This window comes from Microcaecilia unicolor, chromosome 1, assembly GCF_901765095.1.
Source record: "Microcaecilia unicolor chromosome 1, aMicUni1.1, whole genome shotgun sequence".
NCBI classification, from domain to species: Eukaryota; Metazoa; Chordata; class Amphibia; order Gymnophiona; family Siphonopidae; genus Microcaecilia; species Microcaecilia unicolor.
In genome coordinates this window covers 680,921,012-680,947,992 of record NC_044031.1, presented here as the reverse complement: position 1 = coordinate 680,947,992, position 26,981 = coordinate 680,921,012, and the positions used below count along the sequence as shown (strand labels likewise).

At 43.8% G+C, this 26,981-nt stretch overlaps 1 protein-coding gene across 1 annotated transcript in view; it reads right to left on the bottom strand.

Annotated features, from left to right (window-relative positions):
• The window catches only part of MYO9A (myosin IXA), a 980,547-nt gene that overhangs the window by 631,680 nt on the left and 321,886 nt on the right, over nucleotides 1-26,981 (bottom strand). The window contains 1 exon segment of the mRNA XM_030187859.1: nucleotides 24,117-25,030. Coding sequence (XP_030043719.1) covers nucleotides 24,117-24,959 — 843 coding nt within the window. The 5' untranslated portion in view covers nucleotides 24,960-25,030.

The following is a 26,981-nucleotide window of genomic DNA, read 5'->3' as shown; positions in this document are numbered from 1 at the left end:
CTTACCATGATTTGTACCTGTCCTTTTCAGGGCACAGACCATGTAAGTCTGCCCAGCACTATCCCCGCCTCCCAACCATCAGCCCCTCCTCCCACCACTGGCTTTGGCACAGACCGTATAAGTCTGCCCAGCACTATCCCCGCCTTCCAACCACCAGCCCCTCCTCCTACCACTGGCTCCGGCACAGACCGTATAAGTCTGTCGAGCACTATCCCCGCCTCTCGCCACCGGCTCTGCCACCCAATCTCGGCTAAGCTCCTTAGGATCCATTCCTTCTGAACAGGATTCCTTTATGTTTGTCCCACGCGTGTTTGAATTCTGTTACCATTTTCATTTCCACCACCTCCCGCGGGCCCCCCCCCCCCTCCTTCTCTCTGGTGTCAGGCCCCCCCCCCCCCCCTCTCTCTGGTGTCTGAGCGTTACTGTGCAGGACGCTGAGCTCTGGCTGTGCTTCAAGGAACTGACCAATCCTATTTAATAGAATGCACCTCCAACATTCTGAAGCCGAGAAACCTTGTGTGGTTGGTCACTTCTGCTTGTGACGAACCCGGAAGTACGTGATGTCAATTCAGGAGATGGTTACAGAGAGCAGGAATGCCTCAGCCATGCAGTCAGCTTCAGAATGTTGGAGGTGCGTTTTATTATATAGGATATTATATTATGTATGTTTTAATGTTGCGATAGAGCAGGCTGTAAATCATTTAAATAAACAGAGAAATACAATAGTAGAGAAGAGAAGGCAGCAACTTCCTGAATCCAGAAATATCTCCTTCTCAGGGTCTATAAAAAGGCGAGAGGGAACGGCTGGGCCCAGTGAAGTCCGCCTGCAGCATGAAGACCCAAAACAGCATCGCCTCCTATAAACCAGGCCTTGGCACTCCTCTTTTTGTGCAGATTCCCCCCCCCCCCCCCCCACCTTCCTGAATCTGCAGGATGGTAAATTGTTAATGGAGAGCTCTGATCACATCTTCTACCCAAACTTTGAATCAGATCTCAAGAAAAAAAAAAGGAGCCATCCATGGTAAGTAACATAGCAGATGACGGCAGAGAAAGACCTGCACGGTCCATCCAGTCTGCCCAACAAGATAACTCATATGTGCTACTTTATGTGTACACCCAACCCCGACCCGTATCCGCCATTCCCAGGGCACAGACCGCAGAAGCCTGCCCAGCACTAGCCCCACCTCCCACCACCCTCAGCCTTACCTTCTTTCTGGGGGTCAGCAGCTCTGCTGGCTTCTGTCTGTGTTTATGTTAGTCTTGTCTCTAGTCTCTGCGCTGATTATCTCACTAGACCTCACCTGTGTGGGCTATGCCTCCCTGCCTGGCCAGTTTCCAAGATGGCTTCCATCTGTTCTGTTCCAGCTTCCAAGATGGCTCCTGCTTGTCTTTCCTGTGGGCTCAGTTCCTATGTGTGTCAAGCCTCTCTTTGGGGTCAGTGTACTTCCTGCTTCTGTCCTGCTGCTGGTGACTCATCAGTGAGAGCCTTCATAAGGAAGTGCTGTGCTTGCAGTCGGGGCCTTTGCATAAGTGTTATGCTCTTAGGCCAGGTCAGGTTAGTAAGTGTCTGCTGCACTACTGCTTTGCCTCTCTCTGGGTTCCAGCCCAGCTTCTTTCTGTGTCTGTGTGTCTGTGTCTGTTGTCCTTCCGTGGGGGGGTCTTCCCTGCCACTGTCTGTCTGTGGACTGCGGGTCCTTCCTGGCTTACCCTGTGTTTGAGGTGACGCCTCTGCTCCAGGCTTACCCTGTGTTGGGGTGAAGCCTCTGCTCCAGGCTTACCCTGTGTTGGGGTGAAGCCTCTGTTCCTGGCTTACCCTGGGTTGGGGTGAAGCCTTTGTCCAGGTTTGTTCTCTGTCTGTATGTGAAGCCTCAGCCTTTGTGAGTTCCCCAGTCAGTGTGTGGAACGGCTGTGGCTTCAGACCCTTGGCCTGTATTCCTGGTTTACTCTGCTGCCTGCCCAAGACCCTTGGCCTGTTCTTCCTGGTTTACTCTGTCTGTTCTCCTGTCTGCCCAAAGACCCTTGGCTGTTATTCCTGGTTACTCTGTTTGCTCTGCTGCCTGCCCAAGACCCTTGGCCTGTTCTTCCTGGTTACTCTGTTTGCTGTGCTGCCTGCCCAAGACCCTTGGCCTGTTATTCCTGGTTTGCTCTCTTTACCCTGAATCCTGCCTTGCCTAGTCTGTGTGCCTACCCTGCTTGTATATCCTGAGTGTATATCCTGAATCCTGTATCTGTCTAGCTAGTGTGTATTTCCTGGGTGATTATTCCTGTATCCTGTCTCCACCTAGCTAGAGGGTTTACCCTGTGGGTATTCCCGGATTCCCTTTCTGCCTAGTGTGCATGCTGCCCTAGTCCTTGCTCCTGCTAAGCTTCTGTATGCCTTGTGTTCCTTGGTCTGTCTTCTGGGTCTTGCTAGTGGCTGTGCAGCAGCACGCTGTCTGTGTTTAGTTCCTAGTCTAGTCTTCCTCGTGTTTCCTAGACCCAGGGTGGGTCCTCTGGTTCTCCAGTTCCGGCCCTGTCCTACAAATCCTGCCGGCCACCTGCATGCTAGAGCTCAACTCTAGTGGAACGGTGGCCAAGCGCAGGTGAAGCGGATCCTGTCCTGCCGGTTCCAGTTGCCTACTTCCAATCCAGAGTTCCAGTCCGGTCCTTCCGTATGCCCAGCTCCAGGGTGGTCTTGCCTGCCGCTGCCGCTCCTCGGCAGTGGCCCAAGGGCTCACGAACTTCAGTTCCGCCTCGAGAACCTGATAGAATGCCAAGGCCCTCGAGAACGCGACACAAACTAGTCCTAAAAAGGTACATTCCCATAAAGAGACACTGAATTGAGTCCAAGCAAAAGACTGGCAAGAATGGCGCACTCGAGGGTACTCAGAAGAGGGATTTCAGTTAGCAGTTGCACACCAAGGGCAACTCGAACCCCCCCACCAGAAGGAAAGTACCCTGCAGACAAACCAGAACAGACAGGAGGGTTCCACGGGGACAAGAGAACCAGAACGTCCCTAATTAATGGAGGAAAAACTACTGCCAAAACAAAAATCAAATAGCAGGGTCGTCTCAAGCAAGATGCCAGAAGCAGCAGAGACCGGACGATCTGAAAAAGAACTGACCAACAGCCGTGTAAGACTGACAGGAAAGAAAAAATAGCCCTGGACTAAAAAGACCAAGCCTGCAGCCAAACGGAGCCAGCGAGAGACTTCCCCCACTTTGGATATGGCAGACTAAGACCTCCAAACCACAAAGGTACAAGTTCTAGCAACGGGGCCGCCCTCTGAACCAGCCACCATCTAGGACCATGAAGAGGAGAAAAACAACTGAGTTTCGTGATCCAGACACGAGCCGTGCCCCACAAAAAAAAAATCAAAGCAACTGGTACCAGCTCAGAAGGGTCCAAGATCAGAATCAGACGCCGGCCAGAGAAATTGAAAGAAACTTTGCAAGTGGCCCCCTAGAATACATTGCCAAAGGCGGGAAAATAAATCAGGTAACAGACAAGAGAAAGAAGGAAAAACAGTTGTTGTTTTTTTAAACAACCTTCTTCACTAGTGACAGGAATTAAAAAAGGTTTACCTCAGAGGCAGAAAAGGAGGGAAAAACAGCTTCTGGGTTGGAAGGTAGGTATATCTGAATTTCTGCCTCTGAGGTAAGCCTTTATTTATTCCTGTCACTAGTGAAGAAGGTTGTGTGTGTGTATATATATATATATATATATATATATATATATATATATATATATATATATATATATATATATATATATATACAAACAACCTTCTTCACTAGTGACAGGAATAAATAAAGGCTTACCTCAGAGGCAGAAATTCAGATATACCTACCACCACAGAAGAGAAGAACCCCACAGGGGAGACAAGGTACTCCATGCCACAATCAACCATCACCCTGCTAGAAAGACAGCCAGGGGAGGGAACCATGGTCACTGGATATCACCCTACCTGGCAGATGAGGAACTCAGGACCACTGAGTATCATCTAAAACTAGCCCCAACACGGCTACCAGCACACCCCTGGATCCACTGTCACCAGAAGAATCTGGGACAGGAGCTACCAGCCAGCAATCCAGAGCAGCTGTACGATCCGTCCACCATCCACTAGGAGACACAGAAAATATTGAACATTCCAGGCTGCACAATACCCTTAAGAGGCGGTTTACTTGGCACTATTTTCTCTGTCTCCTTCTGCTGGTAGATGGACACAACCCATTAGTCTGGACTGGTCTGGTATAGATGACAAGGAAAATCTGTTTTTAAAGGAAGAGGCTGACATTAAAAGTTAAGAGATTACAGAGTTAAACTGACATCAATGAACCAATGACAATTTGGGTAAGGCAGTGGGCTGTGTTCTCAGTGTAAAACGAGTTACCACTGAGGTTCTGACAGTGACACTTTGTGCTTCACATGTTACTACATTGTTGAAATCTGATTTTAGCATTGGGTTCTTAGATTTGTAGATTATAACCATTTGGGCATCAAGATATTACCTTCACACCAAAGAAATGGTAGTACTTGCAGTTTCGGTAGGTCACCTACCTATCCCTAGGTGACACAAGAGACACATAGATACAGTTTACGGCACCTATCATACTGTGCATCCCAGCCACACCATAAAAAGGTTACTTTCCGTGCCAAAAAATCCTGTCTGCCCTTACTTTTCACAGTATGGCTTTCAGAACCTGATGGAAGTACCTGGAAATGGTAGTTGACATCCCAGCCACTGTATTCTAGAAGGAACCAGAAGCAAGTAGATGAAATGCCCCTAATAACTTCTAAATTCACAAGATGATGTGATAATAGTTGGTAAATAGTTCCAAATCATCCAACAGTTGGTACCTACTCAGCATTTGTTCGTAGGCAGTCCCAGCCTGGACTGAAAAATATGTTATTGCCTCTGCCTCTCTGCTTTCCATCAGCCCATTGCAGGTGCACCCTGCCTTCCCTGCCCAGCAGGAGGAAATGCTGGAATAGCCAGGGGTGGCTGATGCTCCTGATGTTTGTGCATAACCTGGTTTACAATGAGCAGCCTATATTGCCAAAACATCCTGCAATACTCCTGTCCTCTGGAAATGCAGTTTTTTTTTTTATAGCACTGGGTGTGTCCCCACTCTTAGGTCAATTCTGGATTTCAAAGATCATGGTAATTTAACTAAACCTCAAAAGATGTGGCTAACTTAATGCATGATTTTGTTGTTAGTGCACTGCATTGGCCTCCAACCCTGTCTTAGTATGTCAGAATGCCCATCTCTTGATTTCCATATAATTTCTATGTCATCTGCATGTGAAGGACAATTTTATAAGGTCACCAAGGTTGGGAGAGCAAGTAGGTAGTTATTTTAAAGCTATTTTATAAAGACACAAGAATCTATGTGTCTGTATAAACTAGCCTCACAAAATCAGTAGAAATTACAGCTAAAATGAAACTGCATACATCTACACCTGTTCAGGTATAAATGTATATATGTATTTTCTAAACATGCGTACTTTGTAATTCCACCTGCACTCCACCCAAACTAAGCCCATCCCCCAAATACTTGGCTTCTTGCCATTGCATATAATTTTACACATGGGATAATTTTGAGGCCTTTTAGGCATACATACAGGCATAAACTTGTAAAACATTCTTAATAAAACTACCCCCTAAAAGTCAAATAACCTGGAGCATTAAGATAACACATGTTGCAATGATAGGTGAATTGCATTAAGATAAATGTGTACTAACACAGCTTTGTAACTTTACTTAAAAATCTAAAAAATGATAACTTTCTTATACTTAATAGTTCACAAGATTATAAGACACAACCCTTCAAAGATGCAGCTAAAAAGCTAATAGGCTTCACTGAGATCTACACTCATATTTTTATGAAACCTGAAGGAAATGAAATTAGATCCTGCCAGCCTTATCAGACAAACAGATTATGCAAGCATGCAGTACAAACATTATCAGCACATGCACTGAAGTTAAATACCTATCTATAACCTGGACTGGTTTAAAATTAACCAGAACTGTTAAACTTAAACATCTGAGAAGTGGCACAAGGATCATTCTACTGTGTGTTCTACAAATAGATGCCAGTCATTCAGATAAGCAGGGCCAGTGTTAAACATGTTGAGGACCAGGGTAGAAGTTTGGATGCGAGTCCCAAAGTCCACCAGCAGACTGTAACTACTTCATACTTAGGCAAGCTTGGGGTCACCTGTAGAATGAGAGGCACGAGGCAACTGCTGTAATGCCAACCCTGCAGATGAACTCATTTCCCAAGGCCTACTTTCTTCCCAAATCAGTTTATTTACATATTGTCTGTATACAGGAAAAGGATTAATGTTCTTTTGCATACAGTGAGGAAAGGGACTCAAGACTCTGTTACTTTTATTTTGCTGCACTATATGCCTGGAATAGACGTCCTCAGCCAGTACGTCAAGCTCCATCTCAGACTGGCCGTCTTCAAATCTAAGCTAAAAGCCCACCTTTTTGATGCTGCTTTTAACTCCTAACCCTTATTCACTTGTTCAGAATCCTTATTTTATCATCCTCACTTTAATATTCCCTTATCTCTGGTTTGTCCTGTTTGTCTGTCCTAATTAGATTGTAAACTCTGTCGAGCAGGGACTGTCTCTTCATGTTCAAGTGTACAGTGCTGTGTACGTCTATTAGCGCTAAAGAAATGATAAGTAGTAGTAGTGGTAAAGGGACTAATGCTCTTTTCCATAAAGGGTTTCTTTTGGCAAGGTAATGTATACTTAAGAACTGGAGACAACAGCACTCACCATCAGTAATTGAATGTAAAAATGAAGTGTATAAGCTAATGAAATGGGAAAGTCTTGATGTGAAACAGGGATCCCCTAGAAAATGGCGATCCCTTTGGCAAATGTGGTCCCCGATATAGGACAGACTTCCACACAGAACACGAAGCTATCTTAAATTTCTGATTTTATAGCACTGAGGTGGGTGATTTTTTCTATTGGGGGGGTGGGATTTCTTGATGGTGCCCGAGACCACCTTGAAAAAACAATGCGGTATGTTTTGGATCTGCATTTCTGCTTTCTTGCCAATGGTGGGGGGGGGGGGGGGGTGGAGATTTGAAAATGCACCACATCCCATGCTTGATATATTGGGTTCTTGCTTGTTTGTCAGTGGTTCCTAATTAAATAAAAAATATATCTCGTCTATATATACAAAACGTGGAGCAGCATTTTCAATATGACATTTATTTTCTATATGACATCTAAGTCGGACTTTGGACATGTTGCGCTAAACGTTCCAAATCCAAAAAGCAAATGTAACCATTTTTGAAAAAGCAAAACGTCTATTTGTTTTCCGAAAGTATCGTTTGTAATAAAGTTTTGTGCTCTGAGCATTTATCTTTTCAGTTCATTAAAAAAAAAACCGCACAAGTGAAAAACGTAGAAAATCAAGCCTTTGGGATGTAAAAGGAGCCAGCATTTTTAGCAGCCTGGTCCCCCAAACATCCCAGGAGAGCAATGGGGCACCCTAGGGGGCACTGCTGGTGACTAAATATAAATGCTCCCAGGTACACATCTCACCATTGCTCCCTTATCTTATCTGCTGAGCCCTCCAAAACCCACCCAAAACCCACTACCCCCAACTGTATACCACAATAGCCCATATGGGTGAAGGGGTACCCTATATGTAGGTACAGTGAGTTTCTGGTGAGTTTTGGAGGACTCATAGTTTCCACCACAAGTGTAACAGGTATGGGGAGATATGGGCCCAGGCCCACTTGTTTACAGTGCACTGCACCCACCAATAAACTACTCTGAGGACCTGCATGCTGCTCGAACGGACCTGGCTATGAGGATGTCATAGAGGCTGGTGAGTACTATTTTCATTCACATTTTTGGGGGGATGAAAGGAGGTAAGTGACCACTGGGGGAGTAAGAGGAGGGGGACATTCCTGATTCCCTCCAGTGGTCATCTGGTCATTTAGGGCAACATTTTGTGCCTTATTTGTTCTGAGAACAGATCAGGACCAAAACATTGAAGTTTTCACCCTAGACGTTTTTGTTTTTATTCCATTATGGCTGTAAAATGTAGAAGTGTTAGGCACGCCCTAAGCCTGCCCTTATCCCACCTCCTTGTGATTTGGACGCACTGCAGACAAAATGTATACACAGACATTTGCAAAACAGGTTTCGAAAATACCGATTTGGATGTTTAGAGAAGAAATCCGCCCAACTGGTGCTTTGTGACACTTTTTGGATGTTTTTGTCATTTGAAAATGAGCCCCACAGTGTCCCTATGCTTTGACAGAGATGCACAATATTTGTCTCCTCTATATCAAACATACCCAAGCAAAAATCATTTAACCAAACAGAAGTCAGCAAAATCTATTTTTATCTCTCTTTTTATAATCAATATATTGTTAGGATATGCTTTTATTAGAACATCTTCAATAAAGAAAATTTTAGAAGGAGTAAAAGGGCAGTGGCAAGAAGGTAGACTGAACTTTTTGTGCTCACTGTCACCAAGAGATTCTGCTGGTACTCTGTTCCTTGTTGCCTTAACTCATTATACTCCATCCCAAATGCAAAGGGGTTGTAAAAGTGTAGCCGCCGCCAACTCGAACTTCCTCTCCAGTTCAACAGACTATCGACTTGTACACCACGAGACCTCCGCTGGTTAGAACCATAGGTTTGGGTCCTGCTGAGAGTGCAGACGAAGGAGCACCTGCACAATTGGGATCTGATATTACGTTGTCACCTCCGGAGGCCATTCCACCACAGTGTCGAGCACATACTTGGACAGTAGAGACTTCCTTGAAAGCAGATGCCACAGGAACGGAGATCCTAGGTGGCAGTACTAGACCCGAGGTGTTGACTACTGAGTGAACTAATGAAGGGATAGATCAAGACTGAATAAGTCCTGTGGTGGTTACCCTGGACAATATCTGGAAAGCTATTCAAGGGCTTAATGCTACAGTAGTGAAATCTGCCCCTGAAACATCGCTGCTTGTAAGTAAAGTGGATATGCTTTCTCTAACTGTAGAAAATACTAGACAAGAATACTTAACATATTCAGAACAACCTAAAGCAGACACTAAAGAATTGAAAGGAACTGAGGCTATTTGTGATGGGGTGTATGTCCCATTACAAGGGAAGGGAAGCCCACAGGTCTGGTCAGACCTCATCAAGAGCAATTATTGACAGACAACTTGGGTATAGCCCCCATAACATAGTTAGAGTGAACATCAGGGACCCTGCTCGGGTGGTGGTAGCTGAACAGGGATGGCTACATGGGTAGTAGCAGGCTAAGACTAATCCATTCTGAAGTTGTTGAGACCATTCCCTGAACCAAAGAGCATTGAGAAGTGGAACTGAAAGTCTGATCTACACATAATTTACATAGGCCAATGAACTCGGTGTTGACCTGTCATTTGGACCCTGTGAAAGGCCAGGGAGCCCAGGGTAGTAGGGTGGGAACTCCCCAGAATGTAGGACATAGAGGTGGGTGGAGTAGGAATGATTCTGGGACTCGCACTGAGCCTTTAGATTGTAAGCTCTTTGAGCAGGGCCTGTCCTTTTATGTTAAATTGTACAGCACTGCGTAACCCTAGTAGCGCTTTAGAAATGTTAAGTAGTAGTAGTAGTAGTAGGATGGGAGCCCTGATCAGGACCAAATGGCCAGGGAGCCCAGGGAAGAGAAGACTGATCTCTCCCTTTTGGGAAGTGAGAGATATCAAAGGAACATGGACGGACCTTTTGCAGACTACAGTGAACCAACCCCTGCTGGAGTGTTGGCGGAGGATTGCTTTGGAGATTTGGCCTATACCTTTAGGCGGTGGACTGCTCTGGAGACTCGGCCTACCTCTTCAGGTGGACGACGACTTCTCCAAATTTTGTGGCAGTGGTGGGACCATTGGAAACCACCTGTGGCAACAGCCCAAAAACCTGGGTTGGATATCCCCTCAGAGAAAGCGCTTCTACTCAGAGAAAGCAGGTACGGAGTACATTGGCTGGGGGAAAGTGTCCTCAAGGGATCCCAGGCTGGGAAAAGAAAAGAATTAAAAAACCAAGAGTCCTAGTGATTGGGTGATTCGCACTTCGGCGTGTGTTCTTCTTTTTCCAGGAGCATGGCGTCCAAGGTGGCTCTTAAATGGATGGCTGAACAAATGCAGGATCAACAGGAGGCCATGGAGCAGAGATTTTTGAAGTCCATGGAGCAACAATTGCAGCCTATGCTACAACTCATGGAAGCACAGACTAAGGAATTACAGAAACTGGCAGACAGACTGCACAAGACTGTGGCACACCAAGATTCTGAGGTGGGTAGGGGTAATGAAGGACTAGGGCCAAACCCCATAGAATGGACAAAGGGGTTGACTTTGACCAAATTGGGGACAGGAAATGACCCAGAAGCCTACCTGACAACCTTCGAAAGGGTGGCCACAGTAGCTGGTTAGCCAACAGAACAGTGGGCTATTAGGCTAGATCCATATTTGACTGGGGAGACGCAAGCAGCCTATAGGGTGCTTGACGCAGAGAGGGCCTTCGATTATAAACAGGTGCAGGCCGCCATTCAGGATCACCTGGGATTTTTGACCGAGCAATATAGACGGAAATTTAGACAGAGGGAATTCCAGAAGTGAGAATGGCCTAGGGTAGTGGCCCAAAGCCTACTGGATCTGGCCACACACTGGTTGGAACCAGAGCAGCAAGACCCAGAGGCGACTGTATGATTCTTCCGCCAGCCACTAGGATGTGGGTCACCCGACAGGGACCCAAAACTATAGGAGAAGCTACAACCCTGGTAGACCACTATCTGGAAGCTGAACCAAAGGAGAAAGGTCGAGGGGGAGATTTGTCTTCTAGGAAGCCTTTAACCTCAGGAGATTTGGAGGGGAGCAAGAGAGGAAAGAGGAAAACTCTAGGAGGGAAAGTATGGAATAACCTATGGTGAGGTCAAGAAAGAATGATGGGAACCTCAAGGGGGTGGATACAGGACAAAAATTAAATTCCCACTGTGGCGTTTTAAAGGTGGGGAGGTAAGACATTTTAAAAAGGAATGGCCTCCTAATGGAATGCTCTTTTTCAGGGATGAATGTTGGCCCTGCCCCGGAGAGAAGGTGGGGACCAGGCCCTCAAGAGAGAAGTAAGTGTGGCAGGTCTGGACCTGGTGGCCCTTCTAGATACAGGGAGTAAACCAGTACTTAGTCTCAAGTCCCCTGGCTCAGAAAATAGGGATAGGAGAAAAGGAAGGGATTTTACATCTACAGGGATATTAGAGAAGAACCTGTGTATGAAATAGGACTTACTTGGGAAGGAAAGATATTTGTTCTATGACTGGCAATGGTGGAATGTTTACCATTCCCGTTTATCTTGGGTAGAGATTGGGAGAGGATGCCAGAAGAATTGGCCCCACAGAAAAGCTGGATAGCAACTTAAACTAGAGACTACTTCAGTGAGGAAGGAGGTATGCTTCAGTTAGGGGAGATATTTCCCTTTGCGAAACAAGGGGTAATTGGGTAAGCCTCACTCCAGTAGTAGGAAAAATAATGGAGGCGCTGCTGAAGGAGAGGATAGTAAAATTCCTCGAATTCAAAGGCTTACAAAGCTCCAAGGCAACATGGTTTTTGCCAAAGGAAAAACATGTCAAAGAAATCTGATTGATATCTTTGTCTAGGTGACCAGAGAACTAGATTGAAGATATGCGCTAAATGTGGTCTATTTGGATTTCAGCAAAGCCTTTGACATGGTTCTTCATAAGCGGTCTTTGAACAAATTTAACAGGCTGAAAATAGCACCCAAAGTGGTGAACTGGTTGATTGACAGTTGACAGAGAATGGTGGTGAATGGTATTCACTTGAGAAAAGAAAGATGAGAAGTGGAGCGCCTCAGGGTTTGGTATTGGGGCTGATTCTATTCAGTATATTTGTAAGTGACATTGCTGAAGGGTTAGAAGGAAAAGTTTGCCTTTTTGCAGATGATACAAACATATGCAACAGAGTGGACAACATGATAATTGATCTGAAAAAATCAGAGGAATGGCCTAATGTTTCACAGTTAAAATTTAATGCGAAGAAGTGCAGAGTGATGCACATGGGAAGTAAAAATTCAAAAAGAACTGTATTTGCTAGGAGAGGAGAGGATAATGGGCACATGACAAGAGGGACCTTGGGGTGACAGTGTTAGAGGATCTTAAGGCATCAAAACAATGCAAAAAGGCAATGGTCATAGCCAGAAGGATGTTAGGTTGCAAAGAGAAAGGCATACCTAGTAGAAGAAAGGAAGTATTACAGCCCCTGTACAAGTCATTTGCGAGGCCCCATGTGGAGTACTGTGTTCAATTTTGGAGGCTGTATCTCACTAAGGACATCAAAAGACTTGAGGCAGTTCATAAGAAAGTGACAAAAATGATATGGGGCTTGTGATAAAAGATATATGAGACTTGAAGACATGAATATGTATGCCCTAGAGCAGTGATGGCGAACCTTTTAGAAACCGAGTGCCCAAACAGCAACCCAAAACCGAATTATTTATCGCAAAGTGCCGGTACTCAATATGGGCGGGGTCACCATATATGACTCCACCCCTATGATAGCCACACCCCTTACACCAGCCATGGTGCATATAAACAGACATCATTGAAAATATTATACTAGTGTAGGAGAAAAAAATAACATGACTTTCTTCCATTATAAATCATTTCTGTAAGCTGTTACAGCTCCAGTATGCCCAGTGCAAAATAAGACAGCAGATGTAAATTCTCCAATTCGACATATTCCAAACACTAAAATGAAAATAAAATGATTTTTCCTACCTTTGTTGTCTGGTGATTTTGTTTTTCTATCCATATTGGTTCTAGTCGCTGATTCTGCTGCTCTCTATCTGTTCTCTTAACTCCGTTTCCAGGGCTTCCTTTCCATTGATTTCTTTACTTTCCTCCTTTCTTCTTCATTTCTTGCCCTCCATCCATGTCCAGCAACCATCCTCTCCCCTCCAGCCACAAATGTCCAGCAGCCCTCCTCTCCCCCCTGCCCTACTTCCCAGCAGCACCCACCATCAGGCCTCCCTCCCACCCAGCACCCACCATCAGGCTTCCCTCCCACCCAGCACGCAGCAGCAGGCCTCCCTCCCACCCAGCAACCACCATCAGGCCTCCTACCCAGCACCCACCATCAGGCTTCCCTCCCACCCAGCACCCAGCAGCAGGCCTCCCTCCCACCCAGCACGCAGCAGCAGCAGGCCTCCCTCCCACCCAGCACCCACCATCAGGTCTCCCTCCCACCCAGCAGCACACAGACAGCACCAGGCCGGCCTCCCGCCCTCCCTCCAACCCAACGAGCATCAGGCCACCCGCCCGTCCATCCTCCCTCCCTCCCAGCACCAGGAACCCCCCTCCTCCTAAAATTTAAAAAGCGTACCTCCTCAGTCGGGGTTAAGGCGGCGTGCGTCGGCAGCAAAGCGCCTGCGGCCTTCCCTGTCTCTCAAGCTTATGGGCGGGACCAGAGCTTGAGAGACAGGGAAGGCCGAAGGCGTGTCGAGCGAAGCACAGGCGCTTCGCTGCCGCTGCTGACGCACGCCGCCTTAACCCCGACTGAGGAGGTATGCTTTTTAAATTTTAGGAGGAGGGGGGTTCCTGGTGCTGGGAGGGAGGGAGGACGGGCGGGCGGGCTGTTGCTCGTTGTGTTAGAGGGAGGGCGGGAGGAAGGCCGAACTGGGAGGGAGAGTGGGCGGACCAGCGATGGCGACGGCACGCGTGCCAAGGGAGAGGGCTCTGCGTGCCCTCTCTGGCACGCGTGCCATAGGTTCGCCATCACTGCCCTAGAGGAAAAGAGGGAATATGATACAGACGTTAAAATACTTAAAAGGAATTGCTATGCAAAGTAAATTTTTCAGAGATGGGGAAATGGTAAAACTAAAGGTCATGAGTTGAGGTTGCAGGGTGGTAGACTTAGGAGCAACATCAGGAAATACTTTATCACAGAAAGGGTGGTGGATGCCTGGAATGCCCTCGTGGAGGAGGTGGTGAAGACTAAAACCGTGATGGAATTCAAGAATGTGTGGGAAAATGCAAAGGAACCCTATACAGAAAAAGGAAGGACCCTAATTAAAACAAATCTTAAATTACCTCATTGCTGGAATGAGCTCTGACAGCAGCTCCAGAGGTTGGGAAGTGAAACCAATGTCAAGCAGACTTTTATGGTCTAGGTCTTGTGAATGGCAAAGTCAGACCAAGATCAAAGCTAGAGCAGACTTCGCTGGTAACTCCAGTAGTTGGGAAGTAGAACCAGTGCAGGGCAGACTTCTATGGTCTGTGCCCCAAAATTGGAAGGGAGAGATATATGATATACGCATATCTAATCTCTCATATTCAAAATGTAGGCTATGATATGATTACAGGTGTTGCGTATATCTATGGGGGGAGGGATAGAATCATAAATTTGATATTAATGAATAAATGATGCTAGTCAGTAGTGGGGAAGGTCAAGACATTCTTATGGTTGAAAGCAGCAGTACTGTGGAATTATGTTCCAAGATTGCATCTTATAATTGCCCATATGAGTTTGGCAAGGCAAGTTGTCAACTGCCCTGTTTATGATGCCAGTGTTTAATCATGAAGAGCTGGAACCTACATAGAGTGCCAGATGCAATTCTGAATATCTTGATGGGCAGACTGGGTGGACTGTGCATGTCTTCATCTGTCAATATTTACTATGTTACTACAAACCAACATTCTGTTTATCACACACATAATGACCAAGAAAAATTATTTTGATTATGCCGATTTGGGTGACCCTGGGAGAAGGACGCCCATCTTCCGATCAGTGTCGAAAGATAGGCGCCCTTCTCTTTCAAAAATAAGCCTGCTGGTTTCTAGTTCAATTTCTTTGGAGTTGTTTAAAAAGATTAAAGTTTTATTTATAAACATTCTTTAAAATACAGTAAGACCATCCACAGAGTAAGTCCTTATTATTGTCTACTAGAGTGGTTCATAAAAGAAAAAAAAAATGTTTTCAATAATGCAATATATTTTTAAAATATCAGCATATCAACTATCTCCTATCTACATAAGCAGTTCAGCAAAAAGTGTAAATTACAGGGTGCTTTCTGTAGACCAATGCAGGTACTATGCAGTTCTGGAGAATGCAACCTAATGGAGGTGAGGCAAGGATACAAGTAATGGAGTCAAGTGGTGGGCTCCAGTACAGGCAAAAGGAGTGGGATAGGAAACACCCTCCAGTAAATGTTTGACTGTAGAAAAGCAAAGAACAAAACAACTCCAAAATGTGTTAAATATGACTCTAAAGAGGGAAAAATATCACTCATGAATCAATGTCAATATACAATGCAACTGGGAGCTACATCAGTGCATCAAGAGAGCTTATAAATGTGACTGAAGAATAATCAAGAAGGATTCATATTAGCCAGAGTACAGTTAAAATCAAGTTACTTACCCATTCAAAACTGTCTCTGTGGACTGCAGGATACAAGTTTTCATGGAATAGGTGATGTCACCAAAGGAGCCTGAGTGGCTTAATAATTACTGAAAGCTCTTGAGCAACTTCATCACAACATGCGTCCCAGATCCTTCTTGCCATTGTTGTGCAGGACCCTTCTGTCTCTTTATCCAGCTAGAGTAGAATGAACACTTTAGGGAGGTATGATGACTTGTATCCTGCTGTCCACAGAGACAGTTTCAATGGGTAAGTAACTTGATTTTAACTGTACTCTCTGTGTTCTAAGTGTGCTACTGTTGACCAGATCATTTGACCTCAGGCGAATTACAATATCAGTGTTAGAATCCTTAATCACCCGGGGGAGGAGTCAAAATGGCTGCACTGACCTGAATGCTGAGCGTTGCCTTCTAATCTTGCCTGAGAAACATGCCTCATTCGAAGCAGAAAGGGGCTGTTAAGTCTACAGCTTCTGTTGGCTCGACTACTACCCCTACACAGTTTACCATCAAGTGATTCACACTCAAGACCTCTTTGAATTAATCCTGAGTGCAAGTGCTTGCTACTCAGGATGAGGGAGTGTCAGACAACTAGACCTAGAATAGCCTCTCTCTCTCTCTCTTCCAGCCTGAAACACCCCTCCATGTCCAGCAGAAACAAAGGTGGAAGTCCTGATGAAGCCGACTACGGAAGTCACTGCTGGCATAGCAGTGGAAGTTTATAATCTGTGGCCCCAAGTAGCGTGGAAAATGTCTGACGGGTTTTAATCAAGTTGGAGCCAATGCTGGCTAAGACTTTGGTTAATGTTTCAGCTTTGGTGAGCAAAATTGACTCTCTAACAGTAAATATGGAAACTGTTAATACTGAGCTTACATCCCAAATTCAACAAGTAAAGAAGGACTTAAGAGAAAAAGAGAAAAAAAATCAAGAGTTTACTGTTGCATTGGTAAAAGATGCAGAAATGATGCATAGAAAAGTCAAACAGCTGGCCAATTATAATAGGAGACTAAATGTACATATTTTAACATTTTTCTAATCTGAGAGGTATGGCTCCATTGGATGTTCTGAAGAAATATTTAGTGGATGTTCTGCATTATTCCTTAGAATATATTTCTCCTATTAATAAGATTAACTTTTTGCCCATTTCTTTTAAAGTTGGAGGTAATGACTCTCAGGAAATAGATCAGGGGGGAAATTTGACACAGAATAATGAAGTGGATATGAGAAATTTAACAGCTTTTTTGGAACAGTCTGTGGAAGAAGTGGTGGGACATGCTACTTTATTAGTAATTTCTGTCTTTAAGCAGGATCTAAATTCGCTTCTCTGAAAATCTCAGGAATTGTTTTTTGGTCAAAACACCTGGATATTTCCGGATGTTACAAAGATCACCCAAGAAAGAAGAAAGGCTTTTTTGGCTATGGATCGAAAAGTTAGAGAACAGGGAGCCTCTTTCTTATTGAGTAATCCTTGTAAATGTGTGGTGAGTTATCTGGGAGTCAAGTATACCTTCTTTGCTCCTAAACAATTAAAATTATTTGTTTAGACATTGAGAGGTTATCGAGGACCTCTGCTTGATAGTTGCTAACTGTAAATAAAGGAAGAGGATTATTCAGTGTTAGTAGTCTTTTTTGATAAGTTTATTACCTTTTTGTTATTCTTAGTTTTATTGTGGTCTAAGAAAGAAAATAATTGTTTTTCCTGTTTAATATTTCAATGTCCTTGTTTGGAATTACTTTGTATTTGAATATGCTCTATGTTTCTTTAAACAGTTTATTCTGTGTGCTTATTTTTATTTTTGTTACATTTGTACCCCGCGCTTTCCCACTCATGGCAGGCTCAATGTGGCTTACATATTGTATACAGGTACTTATTTGTACCTGGGGCAATGGAGGGTTAAGTGACTTGTCCAGAGTCACAAGGAGCTGCCTGTGCCTGAAGTCGGAATCAAACTCAGTTCCTCAGGACCAAAGTCCACCACCCTAACCACTAGGCCACTCCTCCACTCCACTAAGTTTCAAAATTATAAGTAAAGAATTAAAAAAAAAAAAGAATCCTTACTCAGTTCTGTGATCACATTCAGTATTTGGTTGTTATTCCTGCTAGATGAGTATCCTAAAAGGTGTTTCACTTGGTTGGGATCCATTGGCTGTGTTCCCAAATAAATGCCTCTAATAACCAAGTTGCCATCTTTGTGTCCATGGGAAACTAGAGCTCCTTGGTAATTATTTCCTAATGCTGAAAGTATGAACATGACAATTTTTAGAAGCCACTGATTGGAGAGGTAATAAGAAGCCTGCAATCTGCAAACAATTACAGTCTCCCTTCTGCCAGAAAGTTTTCCAGGATTCATATTGGAACAACAGCTATATACTCGTGGAACAGTCAAAATCCTCTTCCCAGTTTTGGTAGTGGAGTTGGTTGGGTCTTCTTGGGACCTTTGGGATAAGAGCAAAAACCCTGTTTTGAGTGGGAACAGTGGGAGGGAAGAGGATACTTATGTTTTGTTTTGTTTTTTCAGTAAAGGACCTCTACTCTAGTACCTTCTGGAAGAGGCAGCTAGGTCAGAAGTGGGCTGCTTAATGAGGGAAAGCAGTCTTCTGGACCTGATTTCCAAAGAGATTCTCTCCATGGCATGGCACATGAGCAAGCTTTCTTGCACGTCATATTTTATGTCTACAATTTGGAACCATGTGAGTCTCTGGGCACCAATATTAATTGGAGAAGCTCTTTCAATGCCATACTGAAAATATGATAGATTACTCAGGCCATATATTTTCCATACTCCTTCCCTTAAACCCACTTGTGAATGGTGCTGCTCAGCCTTCTTCCAAGAGAGTGCATCAGCAAACTCCCCAATACCATGAACCATGCTTTATAAGTAAATGCCCATGAAGAACTAGTAAACTATGCAGGAAGTAAGCATAAAATTCTGAAACCTTCCTTCCAAAAGATTCCAGTGTCCAAGCGTTTCTCCCTAGGTGCACTAAGGAGCAAGTCCTGTAACTTCTGGTCCTTTGTAGAATGAATTCAACCATTATGAAATGGTGAGGAAGATGCTATTTCTCAAATCTGGGAGCCTTCTGCCTTCTGGACTCTGTACATACAGTTGACTTTCTTATTTATATGTGCTACAGAAAGGGGAGAGGGGTCTCTCATATTCTCATCTGCAGGACCTTGAGGATTCTCTGAACAGACTTTGTCACAGTTTCCTGGAGATGGAGGAGGTGAGGAATTAGAAGGATGTCCTATATTTCTGCCCTGGACAACTCCTCTGTCTCTAACTTAAATGGGACAGCCTGAGCCATTTCCTGCACAAAATCAATGAATGATAATTACTCATGCGGGAGTTCCTGGTCTCATGTGGTGGAGATAGGTCTAATGATAAGCCAGTTGAACCCTATTCAAAGAATACCTCTGGTTCATAATAGGAATCCCAGAAGCATTCACAGTCAGTCTCTGAAAAATATTCCCATGGAGAAATCTATGTCTCTGCCTAACTTGACTTATTAACATTGGTGTCAGGCCTTGGACAAGGGTGTTGAGAAACCAAGGATCTCTGATGCCTTGGTGAAGTTTACTCACCCAATGCACTACAGAGTGACAACGGTGCAGCCAAATCAACCCCAATTTGGTGTCAATGCCTTTCCAGCAGTCAATGCTCGAATCTAGGACTGGCTAGATCTCTCTCTGAATCAACATAAATGGTGTCAAAACTATAGCATCAAGCTGAGCAAAAAAGTATTCTATATGCTCATCAAATCTCCTAATGAGCTGATCCTGAAAGGCTACCACTGACAAAACTGTGGGGAACATTTTCCTGAACCACACAAGAAGGCTATCAGAAGCCAGGTTTCCAGTCCTTGGAGGCTGTTGCATCCCTCTCCAATACTGAGAAAGACCAATCCTCATATCAGGGGCACTTTGAGACTTCAGTGCCTTGGTGTTGTACTCTGAAGAAGTGTGAAAACAATGCACCTTGGTCTCCATCTGGCATTCGACATCACCAGTCTTCAGGGTCAATAAAGCTGATGATAAATCGTTCCTCTTCTTTGGGTAGGACTCAAATGATGACCAATCCTGACAACCTTTGTCAATGCTCAATGTCCACGATAAATGATGCATTCTTGATCTCCAGCATCTGATGCATCTCCCAGACCCATACAGACCAATGCTTCTGATACCAATGTCGATACTAAAGGATTTTTCAGCATTCATACTGCCTTTCAAAAACTATGAAAACCTCTCTTGAACATCTCTGAACACAATTTACAACAAGAGAGTTTACAGTTGGGCCCCAAGCACTGCAGGGACCAATTTTGAGCATCCATGATGGATATGGTCCTATTGCACCAGAAGCATTTCTTAAAGCTACTGAGGGCTTCTTTCTGGGACATACCATCTGTAAACAAAGCCAAATCAAAATCAAATGACTTGATTTTGGGGGCAAAAAACCCAAAAAAGGAGCCTGAGGTTCTCAACAAAGAGCTACACTGGGCTGACCACAAAAAAATAAAGGAAACTTAAAAAATGGATGAGAACCTAAGATGCTACTGGGAAAAAGTACTGCAGCACAGTGACAGGACTAGGTGAAAAAAAAGTTATAAAAAGTTACTTAAAATGACAAAAATCATATCTTGGCATGAGCTCCTATGATGTTCAACTGAACAGCTCTGCGGAAAGATGAAGACCGAGGTAGTCCTGTAGGAATTGGAGCACATGCGCAATGACTCAAAAGCTTCTCATAATTACTAAGCTAGAGAACCTTTTCCATGTGGACTTCATCAGTGATGTCACCCTTTCTGTGAGGACTGGTCTTCAGTGATGTCACCCTTTCTGTGAGGACTAGATATCCTACTTGTCCTCGGAGATATTATACATGATGTGCAGGATATTAAGTACAAAATAAACTTGGAAACTTAGAGAAAATGATAATCTCATACCAAAGCAAATGTAAACAAAAATGGTCACAGATTCAACAGTATCTCAGTAGTCCTGAGGATCTGAAGCATCCCTAATATTAACCAAGCAAATGAGATGCCAAAGATTTTATATACAACAAAGCACTCTTGGGGCCAGATTCAGTAAACGTCACTTAAATTTAGGCACCAAGAAAAATCTGCTCTATGTGCAATTCCATAAAAGGCCTGCTGAAACCTGGTGAAAATCCCGGTGCACAAGTTGGGCATCTAACCACAATATTCTGTAACACTGCACCTAAATTTTGTGAATGCCTCTGACTCGCCTATGCCCCTTCCATGGTCAAGCAAGACAATTTAGGCACACATTATAGAAAAGCATGCAGGTAGATGAACACACAAATCCAAATTAGTACCAATTAACATCACTAACTCATTAATTTGCATGCGCATTTGCCCTGCACATCCAAATTTAAATAACCTATATAGAATTCAGGGGTTGATGTGTATTTTTAAAGTAATATCATACACAGTAACCTGAGACACTGCTGTGCTAGAGCAATTTGGTGCACCAAAGTGCTCATAAGATGAAAATGCATCCCAGTGACAGCAGAGCATACTTGAGATTTTGATACACAAAGGCACAAACTGAGACATCAAAATAGTCTTGCAAGCCTAAACATTCTTAGCTTCAAAGTGCAAGTTCACTATTAAGGTGGTGCTACAATAAAGTAATCTTGAGTGATCATAGTCACACAATGCCAACATCTGTAAACACCAAACAGCTTTTTAGGTATTGGGCTTCAAAGAAGGCTTGCTGCATACAGACTACTTCAAAATATCTGCACACTAACAAATGATAAGCAATCTCACAGAGTAACTACAAGGGAAGGGAAGGGAAGGGAAGAAGCTGGAAACTACAGGCCGGTAAGCCTCACTTCGGTTATTGGAAAAGTAATGGAAGCCATGCTGAAGGAAAGGATAGTGAATTTCCTGGAAGCCAATAAGTTGCAAGATCCGAGACAACATGGTTTCACCAAAGGGAAATCGTGCCAAACGAATCTCATTGAATTTTTTGACTGGGTGACAGGAGAATTAAATCAAGGACATGCTATGGACGTCATCTACTTAGATTTCAGCAAGGCTTTTGACACGGTTCCCCACAGGAGGCTCTTAAATAAACTAGACGGCCTGAAGATAGGACCCGAAGTGGTGAACTGGATTAGGAACTGGTTGACGGACAGACGCCAGAGGGTGGTGGTGAATGGAGTTCGCTCGGAGGAGGGAAAGGTGAGTAGTGGAGTGCCTCAGGGATCGGTGCTGGGGCCCATTCTGTTCAATATATTTGTGAGTGACATTGCCGAAGGGTTACAAGGTAAAGTTTACCTTTTTGCAGATGACACCAAGATTTCCAACAGAGTAGACACCCCGGAGGGAGTGGAAAACATGAAAAAAGATCTGAAGAAGCTAGAAGAATGGTCTAACGTTTGGCAATTAAAATTCAATGCGAAGAAATGCAAAGTGATGCACTTAGGGAGTAGAAATCCAAGGGAGACGTATGTGTTAGGCAGGGAGAGTCTGATAGGCACGGACGGGGAGAGGGATCTTGGGGTGATAGTATCTGAGGACCTGAAGGCGACGAAACAGTGCGACAAGGTGGTGGCCGTAGCTAGAAGATTGCTAGGCTGTATAGAGAGAGGAGTGACCAGCAGAAGAAAGGAGGTTTTAATGCCCCTGTATAAGACGTTGGTGAGGCCCCACCTGGAGTATTGTGTTCAGTTTTGGAGGCCGTATCTTGCGAAGGATGTTAAAAAAATGGAAGCGGTGCAAAGAAAAGCTACGAGGATGGTATGGGATTTGCGTTCCAAGACGTATGAAGAGAGGCTTGCTGACCTGAACATGTACACCCTGGAGGAAAGGAGGAACAGGGGTGATATGATACAGATGTTCAAATATTTGAAAGGTATTAATCCGCAAACGAATCTTTTCCGGAGATGGGAAGGCAGTAGAACGAGAGGACATGAAATGAGATTGAAGGGGGGCAGACTCAAAAAAGATGTCAGGAAATATTTTTTCACGGAGAGGGTGGTGGACCCTTGGAATGCCCTCCCGCGGAATGTGGTGGAGATGAAAACAGTAACGGAGTTCAAACATGAGTGGGATATGCATAGAGGAATCCTGTGCAGAAGGAATGGATCCTCAGAAGCTTAGCTGAAATTGGGTGGCGGAGCAGGTGGGGGGAAGAGGGGTTGGTGGTTGGGAGGCGAGGATAGGGGAGGGCAGACTTATACGGTCTGTACCAGAGCCGGTGATGGGAGGCGGGACTGGTGGTTGGGAGGCGGGAAATACTGCTGGGCAGACTTATATGGTCTGTGCCCTGAAAAGGACAGGTACAAATTCAAGGTAAGGTATACACATATGAGTTTGTCTTGGGCAGACTGGATGGACCATGCAGGTCTTTTTCTGCCGTCATCTACTATGAATGTTGCTACTAATTGGGATTCTGGAATCTTGTAACTCTTTAGGATTCCAGAATCTTCAGAACTTTGAGTACAAGAACAGTGCTGGGCAGACTTCTACGGTCTGTGCCCTGAGAAAGGCAAGGACAAATCAAACTCGGGTATACATATAAAGTATCACATACCATGTAAAATGAGTTTAGCTTGTTGGGCAGACTGGATGGACCATACAGGTCTTTATCTGCCATCATTTTTCTATGTTTCTATGTTACAATGAAGAAAGTTACAGTGACTAGTGAAATTTAATAGAGCAGAAAATGTTGACGTCCCCAAACTACAAAAGTTTAAAAAAAAAAAAAAACCTCTAACACTGTGAAAGAATTTATGCCTTTCCTCCCCTTGTCCTCTCCAAAAAAAAATCATGTCCTGGAAATCTGGTGTGGATAGGACCCTAAACAAAGTTATTAGTGAGAGGACAATTATAAAAATCTCATAACCCTTCTTTCCAACTGAAAAGTTGGGAGGAACAAAAAAAAAAGCAATATATCTTCTTTACAAAGGATAAAATATATATTATTTGAAATCAATACAAAATGTTTCTCTCTTTAACATTCTTTCAAGAAGCAAACAAGCCAAACAAGTATCAACAGACCTGTATTCTCATAAATCCGGCAATTCCTTCCAAACAAGAGCAGATAAAGAGATGCCTGAAACAGGGATTAAGTCTTCCTAAACTACTAAGCTTATGGCTTAGAATTTTGATGCACCATATGCTTGATTTATGATGTAGCTTACCAACATCTCTTGGCAGGCTCTGCTACCTCATTGAGGGGTCCTTTTACAAAGGTGCGCTAGTGGTTTTAGGGTGCACTAATCATTAGCGTGCGCAAAACACTAGCAACACTCATAAAAATATATGTGTGTAGGGAAATTATTGAGTTAATCATTTTAACATATATAAAACATGTGTAGATTATAAGAAAAGAAACGGCTTCTGACCTTGTGTATTACAAGAACTGAATGTTCTTAGATATGCTTTTTGGCTAGCTTGTAAAAACCTCCTAATGGTATGGGGAGGGCAGACAACTTCATGAGGGTATGCTGGATTTGTCTCCTTGCAATAAATAAAACTGCTTTAAGCCTGACTTGGTCTCGTGGTGTTCGTCAGTATCATTGGTAAAATTCTTTTAAAAATGTGTAACTCTAATGTTTAGCATAAAAAAATGCTAGCATGCCTTTGTAAAAGGACCCCTGAGTAAAAGTCATAAAATTTCTACTTTGATGATATTCAGTTGCATGATCAGATATTTTCAACCTTACCTCCAGTACGGGTCCAGCACCAAGAATAATCTGTTCCACACCACTAGCAAAACCTTTCTGGCTGAGGGCAGTGAGGTGATGAATCAAGAAGTTGGTGCTTTGCGTCTTCCCTGATCCACTTTCTCCTGAAATAACAATACACTGGTTCTTCCTGCGCTGAAGCATAGCGTGATAGGCCACATCTGCAACTGCATAGATGTGGGGCTCCAGCTTTCCCAGATGGTGGTTGTCATACATTTTGACATACTTGGGGTTGTAAATGGGGAGAAATTTGAAGGGATTGATTACAATTAGAATGCTTCCTACATAAGTATAGATTTTTTCCTGCTTAAAACGGTTTCTAAGATTCTCTAGAAGGGTCTTTTCATTTAAGTCTGGCAAATTACACAGATCGTCATAGTCCTTTTGCTGTGGCTGGGGAAGGAAGCCACGTTCCATCATCCTGCGGCGCTCCTCTGTCACACGCAACCAGGACTGTAGGCTCCCATAGTGAATTGAGCCATCCACGTTTTTCTCCCTCAAAAGAAAGCGATAATCCTCCCCACTGATGCGGTTCTCTAATGCCATGCGAGGCCACAGCATCATGCGCTGGACAGGGCTGTCTGTGGGATTCAAAATCCATTCTTCCCCCCCGAACTCCTTTACCTCAGCGAGAACATAACATTTGGTTTTGTCAAGCTGCAACTTGTTGATGAGGGACTCAATCACCTCTGCAGCTGTGAAATTTTTCCTTGCGGTAACAGGACAGTAGATGGTCCCTTCTGCAATGCTGCCAGGATAGATATGCAATGTGAACTCGGGGTCCTCGAAGCGCCGCCTTCCTCCCACATCATTCACATTCATATTGGATCCTTTCCCATCAGCAGGTGCAGTGCATCACTGGAACATCCCGGTAATACTTCATGATATCACAACTATAAAATAAAAGAAGAACAAAGGAAATTAAAAACATGCTTTACGTACAATCCTTTTACCTTCATCTACATCGTATGTCAAACATTTTAAATTGAATTTTCATATTTGTATGAGGTGGCAGAATTCTATTCCTGATCTTGCTATCAGGGTGTGGGCATAAAATAATGGTCTCTAGAAAGCTAAAATATAAGCAGCTACATTGTACAAAATGAGCAAAATTAGATGTTTCTGAAAAGGTAAAACGCGTTGGGTCTTTACATGGCTGAGAAGATGTAGTATGAACAGTTTTCTCCCCAATATCAAATTGCTTATTCCGTTATTTTTTCTGTTTTGTCTTCACCTCAGATTTTTCTGAAAATTTGTAATTTACACTTTGGAAATAAATAGATTTTAATTTTTTTTAACTTTTAATTTATGAAAATTTCAAATATTACACCCAAGCACAAAACTTGTAAGGAAACAAGAGAGTACAATTAATAAAAAATATAACTACATTATCTCAATAAAAAAAATCGGAAACAAAATATGGATTACTCTCTAAATGAAGTCCACAAAATGGAATGGAGCAAGCTTATATAGGAGATAGGTAAGAAGAAAAATAACAAATAAATTTTCTAAGGAAATAAGGATAAGCTAGGCCACATCACCAAGCCACAACTGTATTTAGACATCATGCTGAGTTCTTAGAAGCAGATGCCTGAACAAACCTCTCAGATGAAGGAGACAGAGCTTTTATCAGACAAAAAGGAACATCAATTGTGATGGTTCAAAAAAAGACAATACTTCACATTTTATACCAGATTATGAGTTTATCTTGCTGGGCAGACTGGATGGCCCATGCAGGTCTTTTTCTGCCATCATCTACTATGTTATGTATGTTATGTTACACATGTATAAGGAAACGTCAAATGATACCAAGCCCCAATCTGCAGGCCCTGGGCCTAAGGAGGGAAAAATTAGGTTCTTATCTTGGTAATTTTCTTTCGTTAGTCACAGCAGATGAATCCATTAACTGATGGGTTGTGTCCCCCTACCAGCAGGTGGAGATAGAGAACACTAAAAAACCATAGTGCCTCCTGGACGGCTAGCTCCATCTGCCTCTCAGTATTTGAAGCTTCCAAAGCAGTATTAAACCGCACAATGGAATAACATTAACTTTCCTCACAGCGAACCAACACCCCAGAACAGGGGCAATAACACAAAGGAGGGACGAACTCAACCTCCTGCAGAAGAACAGTCTGTAGTAACTTTAGAACTGGTTTTCAATTCTTCCTGAAGAGGGAACATATCTGCATGATAACTGAATAAAAACAAAGTCAGTCAGGGAGGGATCATGGATTCATCTGCTGTGACTAAAGGAAAGAAAATTACCAAGGTAAGAACCTAATTTTCTCTTCCTTGTCATCAGCAGCAGATGAATCCATTAACTGATGGGATGTATCAAAGCAAACCCTAGATAGGGCGGGAACAAGCCACACCACGCGCCAGCACTTGAGCTCCAAAAAGCGCGTCCCACCTGGCAGCCACACCCAGTCTATAATGACGGGCAAACGAGAGCTTAGACGCCCAAGCAGCAGCACTACAAATCTCTTGAAGAGAGAGTGCTCCAGTTTCAGCCCAAGAGGAAGAAATCGCTCTTGTGGAATGTGCCTTAAAGGCGTCAGGCGGAGGCCGGCCAGATAGCAGATATGCAGAAAAAATGGCTTCCTTAAGCCAACGGACTATAGTGGCTTTAGACACTGGAGACCCTCTGCGAGGACCTGACAACAATACAAAAAGGTGATCAGAGGTCCTGAAAGCATTTGACATCCGCAGATACTGCAACAGAGCCCTGCGCACATCCAGAAGGTGCAACTGCCCAAAAGATTCCGGAAACTCCTCCCTGGAAAAGGAGAGTAAGAAAATGGGCTGGTTCCGGTGAAACACTGATACCACCTTAGGCAGGAAGAA